Source organism: Piliocolobus tephrosceles, chromosome 11 (genome assembly GCF_002776525.5).
Source record: "Piliocolobus tephrosceles isolate RC106 chromosome 11, ASM277652v3, whole genome shotgun sequence".
Classification (NCBI taxonomy): domain Eukaryota; kingdom Metazoa; phylum Chordata; class Mammalia; order Primates; family Cercopithecidae; genus Piliocolobus; species Piliocolobus tephrosceles.
This window is the reverse complement of record NC_045444.1, coordinates 37,082,230-37,087,884: the sequence shown is the minus strand read 5'-3', so window position 1 is coordinate 37,087,884 and position 5,655 is coordinate 37,082,230. Positions and strand designations below refer to the sequence as shown.

At 40.1% G+C, this 5,655-nt stretch overlaps 1 protein-coding gene across 1 annotated transcript in view; it reads right to left on the bottom strand.

Annotated features, from left to right (window-relative positions):
• Nucleotides 1-1,424: 1,424 nt before the first annotated feature.
• The window catches only part of TNFAIP6 (TNF alpha induced protein 6), a 22,479-nt gene continuing 18,248 nt past the window's right edge, over nt 1,425-5,655 (bottom strand). Inside the window, exon 6 of the mRNA XM_023217522.2 lies at nt 1,425-1,772. Within this exon, the coding sequence (XP_023073290.2) occupies nt 1,603-1,772 (170 nt within the window). The 3' untranslated portion in view covers nt 1,425-1,602. The remainder of the gene's footprint in view (nt 1,773-5,655) is intronic.

The following is a 5,655-nucleotide window of genomic DNA, read 5'->3' as shown; positions in this document are numbered from 1 at the left end:
TGCTAAAGTTTCACACCACCAACCCGAAATTAGTTGTTTATCTGACCTTCCAAGAAACCAAGAGACACAGAGAGATAATAGCCAAACCCTCAAATAGACCAGTTTTTGCTGGCATGATAAGGAAGTTGCCTCTGCTTTAACCTTTATAAGAAAAGTAACTTTGAAACAACCAGTCTGCTTTTTGTTTTCTGTTTCTGCTCTCCTCAGCCCTTTTATATCAATAAAACCAGCCTCCTCTGTTCAGCTCATCAGAACACTTTCTATTTTAAAAATGAGGTGCCTGATTCTAGAATTGCAAATAAAAGCCAATTAAGATCTTTAAAACTAAATTTGATGTCATTTTGTCTTTTGACAGTCCTAAATATATGAGAAAAGAGACCTTAGAAAATCAAGTATAACAGCAAATAAATTTTAACATTTGATATATTTTAAAAAACCATAAAAGTAAAAGACAAATTATAAACTAAAAATTAAATTGCAGCATATATGCCAAACATGGACATATATAATAATTTCTTACAAATCAATAGAGAATATTATACCAGTTTTTAAAAATAGTGAAAAAAAAGGCATGGAAAAGTAATTCACAAAAAAACCCCCAAAAATTATATAACCATCAATCTCATGAATAAAGAAATGCAAATTCAAACTACAGTGAGGCCTCATCTTTGCCTATCGAAACAGAAAATATTATATTAATTAACCCTTGATTCAGTAATTCTATTTCCAGGTCCTTGTCTTAAAGAATTAGAGAGGTGCACAAATATGTGTGTTCAAGGATATTTATTGCAACATTTATGAAAACAACCTGAAATTCCAACAATAGAGATACGCTTAAATAATGTATAAAACATTCATATCAATAGAGTATTTTACAGCTGTTTAAAATAATGTTTTTGTAGACTAGTCAATGATTTCAGAAAATGTTTATAAAGTTCAAGATTGGGCCGGGCGCGGTGGCTCAAGCCTGTAATCCCAGCACTTTGGGAGGCCGAGACGGGCGGATCACGAGGTCAGGAGATCGAGACCATCCTGGCTAACACGGTGAAACCCTGTCTCTACTAAAATACAAAAAATTAGCCGGGCGTGTTGGCGGGCGCCTGTGGTCCCAGCTACTCGGGAGGCTGAGGCAGGAGAATGGCGTGAACCCGGGAGGCAGAGCTTGCAGTGAGCTGAGATCAGGCCACTGCACTCCAGCCTGGGCGACAGAGCGAGACTCCGTCTCAAAAAAAATAAAAAATAAAAAAATAAAGTTCAAGATTTAAAAAGTATGATATAAAACTGTACATAAAGCAGGATTCCAAAATTTCAAATACAAATACATACAGGTACATATATACATATACCACAAATAGAAAAATGACTGAAAGAAAAAAATATGAAAATGTTAATGCTTGTTATTTCTATGTAGTGGGATTATGAGAGGTTTCATTTTTTCGTTTAAAGTTTCCTGTATTTTCCAATTTTCCCTAAATTATGTATTGCTTTCACATTTAGAAAAATAATAAATAAATGTTAATAATAATGTAACAGTGAGATCAAAGGAGTTCCAAAATATTCCAACATAAACACTGTGTGTTTTGATCATCCTTTTTGTTTTTTTTATAAGTGACTAAATCGTCCAGCTAAAAAGTTTTTATTTCCAGTAGAAGTAGTACTTGTGTTTTTTCCTTGACTCGATTTGGATACAGGATCCACTGCAACATATTTGATTTGGAAACCTCCAGCTGTCACTGAAGCATCACTTAGAAACTTCAAAGTCATGACATTTCCTGTTGGGGGGAAGGAGGCAAAAGAACAAAAATGTTACTCTCCTTTGATTTGGCTGACAATTCAAAGACTCTTCATTCTCATAGGAGAATATAAGAATTCATGAACAAGATTCCCAGAATTCAGAGGTCGATTCTCAAGCTGAAGAGTCTGTGGTTGCACTGCCGCAGGGAGCAGGGTAAGAGAAGTTTGTATTTTTTTCTTTGGTCCTCCAATCTGTCCTACAGGATATTTTGTCTATTGCATTTATTTATTTATTTATGAATGAGAGGGAGTCTCTCTCACTCTGTCGCCCAGGCTAGAGTGCCGTGGTGCAATCTTGGCTCACCGCAACCTCCGCTTCCTAGCTCAAGCGATTCTCCTGCCTCAGCCTCCCGAGTAGCTGGGATTACAGGCACGTGCCACCACACCTGGCTGATTTTTTGTATTTTTACTAGAGACGGGGTTTCACCATGTTGGCCAGGCTGGTCTCGAACTCCCAACCTCAGGTGATCTGCCCACCTCGGCCTCCCAAAGTGCTGGGATTACAGGTGTGAGCTACCGAGTTGGCCTCTCTATTGTATTTAAAAGGTACTCTTGGGCCGGGCCTGGTAGGTCACGCCTGTAATCCCAGCACTTTGGGAGGTCGAGGTGGGCAGATCACCTGAGGTCGAGAGTTCAAGACTAGCCTGACCAAAATGGAGAAACCCCGTCTCTACTAAAAATACAAAAAATCAGCCGGACATGGTGGCGTGTGCCTGTAATCCCAGCTTCTCGGGAGGCTGAGGCAGGAGAATCACTTGAACTGGGAGGCAGAGGTTGCAGTGAGCTGAGATCGTGCCATTGCACTCCAACCTGGGCAACAAGAGCAAAACTCCATCTCAAAAAAAAAAAAAGATACTCTTCGTAGAAGGAACATCCACTGAATTACAGGAGAATGGCAGGCAGGTCAAACCAGTGATGGGTGGATGAGTTATTTACTAAATGATGTCACAGCAACAAGTTTCACATTTATAAGAAATGAAGCTAGACTCCTACTTTGCACAGAGTACCTAAACACATTTTACCATCATATAAAGACCAAAATGTGCTAAATAAAGAGGAAAAACTTTATTATATAACATAAAATATAGGAATATTTATATCTTTTTCAGGAGGCAAAGGACTTCTTTTTGTTTGTTTTTGGAGACAGGATCTCACTACGTTGCCCAGACTGGTCTCAAGCTCCTGTGTTCAAGAGATCCTCCTACTCCAGTTTCCCAAAATGTTGGGGTCACGGGCATGAGCTGCAAATATATATAAACAAAAGCAGAGTATATACAATCCTAATGCGTGCTTTTATCTATTAACTCATTTAACCCCCCCAAAACAACACTGTGAGGTGAGGGGGATACTTTTTAAATATTCATTTTAAAGATAAGAAACTGAGGCACAGAGTGACTAAGTAGCTTGCCCAAAGCCACAGAACTAAATGGGCAGAGTCAGGTTTGAGCACAGGCAGTCTGGTTTCCAAGTTCATGCTCTGATTCTCAGACTGCTGTTTTCCCATATTTGGAAGATTTGCCTAAATATATATAAAAAAATTTTGCATGAGACAGACTGAGGGAAAATAGGGTTAATATCTCTAATATACAAAGGGCTGCTAGAAATAAAAAAGAGAAAGACAAAAGTGCCAAAGAATAGGCAAGAAATATAAATTCATAGGCAATTCATAGGTGTTCAAAGGGATAATAGACATTTAAAAATGTGTTCAAAAACACTACCAAAAATTCAACTTAGATTATTAATGATACTTTTTTGCTCTTCTATTGTGAGAGAATTCAGAGAATATTCAGCTGGTTAAAATGCAAATTGGTTAGGTATGAGTTGACAGGCCTTATTTAAAAAAAAAAGAAAATGTACATTGGGAGTCAGCCAGGCAAGTTGGTTTACGCCTGTAATCCCAGCACTTTGGGAGGCTGAGGCAGGAGGACAGCTTGAATTCAGGACTTCAGGACCAGCGTAGGCAACATAGCAAGACCCCATCTCTACTAAAAATGCAAAAATTAGCCTTGTGCGGGAAAATCACTTGAGCCTAGGAGTTTGAGGCACCCTTGCACTCCAGCCTGGGTGACAGAATGAGACCCTGTCTCCAAAAAAAAAAAAAAAAGAAAAAGAAAGGAAAAGAAAGAAAAAGAAATGCAAATTGGCACTGTAGGAATCTATTTTTTTTTTTAAAGTAGCATTACTGAGTAAAGACAGAGGTTTTAAAATGTTCATTGAAATGTTGAATAACAAAAGAAAAAAATCAGAATAAAACACCTCAGTATTAAATATTAAAATGTCAAATATTAGTACATGACAAATTATGGTATATCCATACAGTGACCTATTAGGCAGTCAGAAAAAGAATTTGAATGATCTAAATATCATACTCTGACTTGGAAATATGCCCATAGTATCCATGTATATAATGTTTGTATAATAGAAAAACATCTGGAAGGATGGTCACTACAGAGTTATCAAATGCCTTTCTGGGATGGAGAGGTGAGGAGAGTAGGCACATGCTTACTTTTATATATCTTATTAATGTGGTAGGATTATGGACAACTTCAGGTTCTTTTTTTTTTTTTTTTTTTTGAGAGAGAGGATGTCACTCTGTCTCCCAGGCTGGAGAGCAGTGGCATGATCATGGCTCACTACAGCCTTGACCTCCCTGGATTCAGGTAATCCTCCTACCTCAGCCTCCTGAGTAGCTGGGACTATAGGTACACATCAAGATGCCTGGCTAACTTTGTATTTTTAAATTTTTTTTTGAAAGGGAATCTTACTCTGTTGCCCGAGCTAGAGTGCAGTGGAGCCATCTCAGCTAACTACAATCTCTGCCTCTCAGGTTCAAGAGATTTTCCTGCCTCAGCCTCCTGAGTAACAGGGATTACAGGCACTTGCCACCACACCTGGCTAATTTTTTGTGTTTTTAGTAGAGATGGGGTTTTACCATATTGGCCAGGCTGTCTTGAACTCCTGACCTTAATTGATCCACGTGCCTCAGCTTCCCGAAGTGCTAGGATTACAGGTGTGAGCCACCGTGCCCCGCCGACTTTTGTATTTTTTTGTGGAGACAGGGTTGCATCATGTTGCCCAGACTGGTCTCAAACTCCTGAGGCTCAAGCAATCCTCTCACCTTGGCCTCCCATTGTGCTAGGATTACAGGCATGAACTGCCATGCTTGGCCAATGTCTTTATTTTCTACTTTCGTTTTGTAATCTATACCCCAGGTTGAGTAAGCGTATATATAAAAAGAAATAGTATTGTGCTTGATAGGATTTTTTTTTTTTTTTTTTTTGACATGGGGTCTCACTCTGTTGCCCAGGCTGGAGTACAGTGGCACCATCTCGGCTCACTGCAACCTCTGCCTCCCAGGTTCAAGTGATTCTCCTGCCTCAGCCTCCCACGTAACTGGGACTACAGGCTCCTGCCATCACGCCCGGCTAATTTTTTGCATTTTTAGTAGAGACAGGGTTTCACCGTGTTAGCCAGGATGGTCTCGATCTCCTGACCTGGTGATCCACCCACCTCAGCCTCCCAAAGTGCTGGGATTACAGGCGTGAGCCACCGTGCCAATGCTTGACAGGATTTTATGTTAACTGTATCTTATATCTTCTTTTTCTTTTTCTTTTTCTTTTTTTTTTTTTTTGAGACGGAGTCTCACTCTGTCACCCGGGCTGGAGTGCAGTGGCCGGATCTCGGCTCACTGCAAGCTCCGCTTCCCGGGTTTACGCCATTCTCCTGCCTCAGCCTCCCGAGTAGCTAGGACTACAGGCGCCCGCCACCTCGCCCGGCTAGTTTTTTGTATTTTTTAGTAGAGAAGGGGTTTCACTGTGTTAGCCAGGATGGTCTCGATCTCCTGACCCCATGATCCGCCCG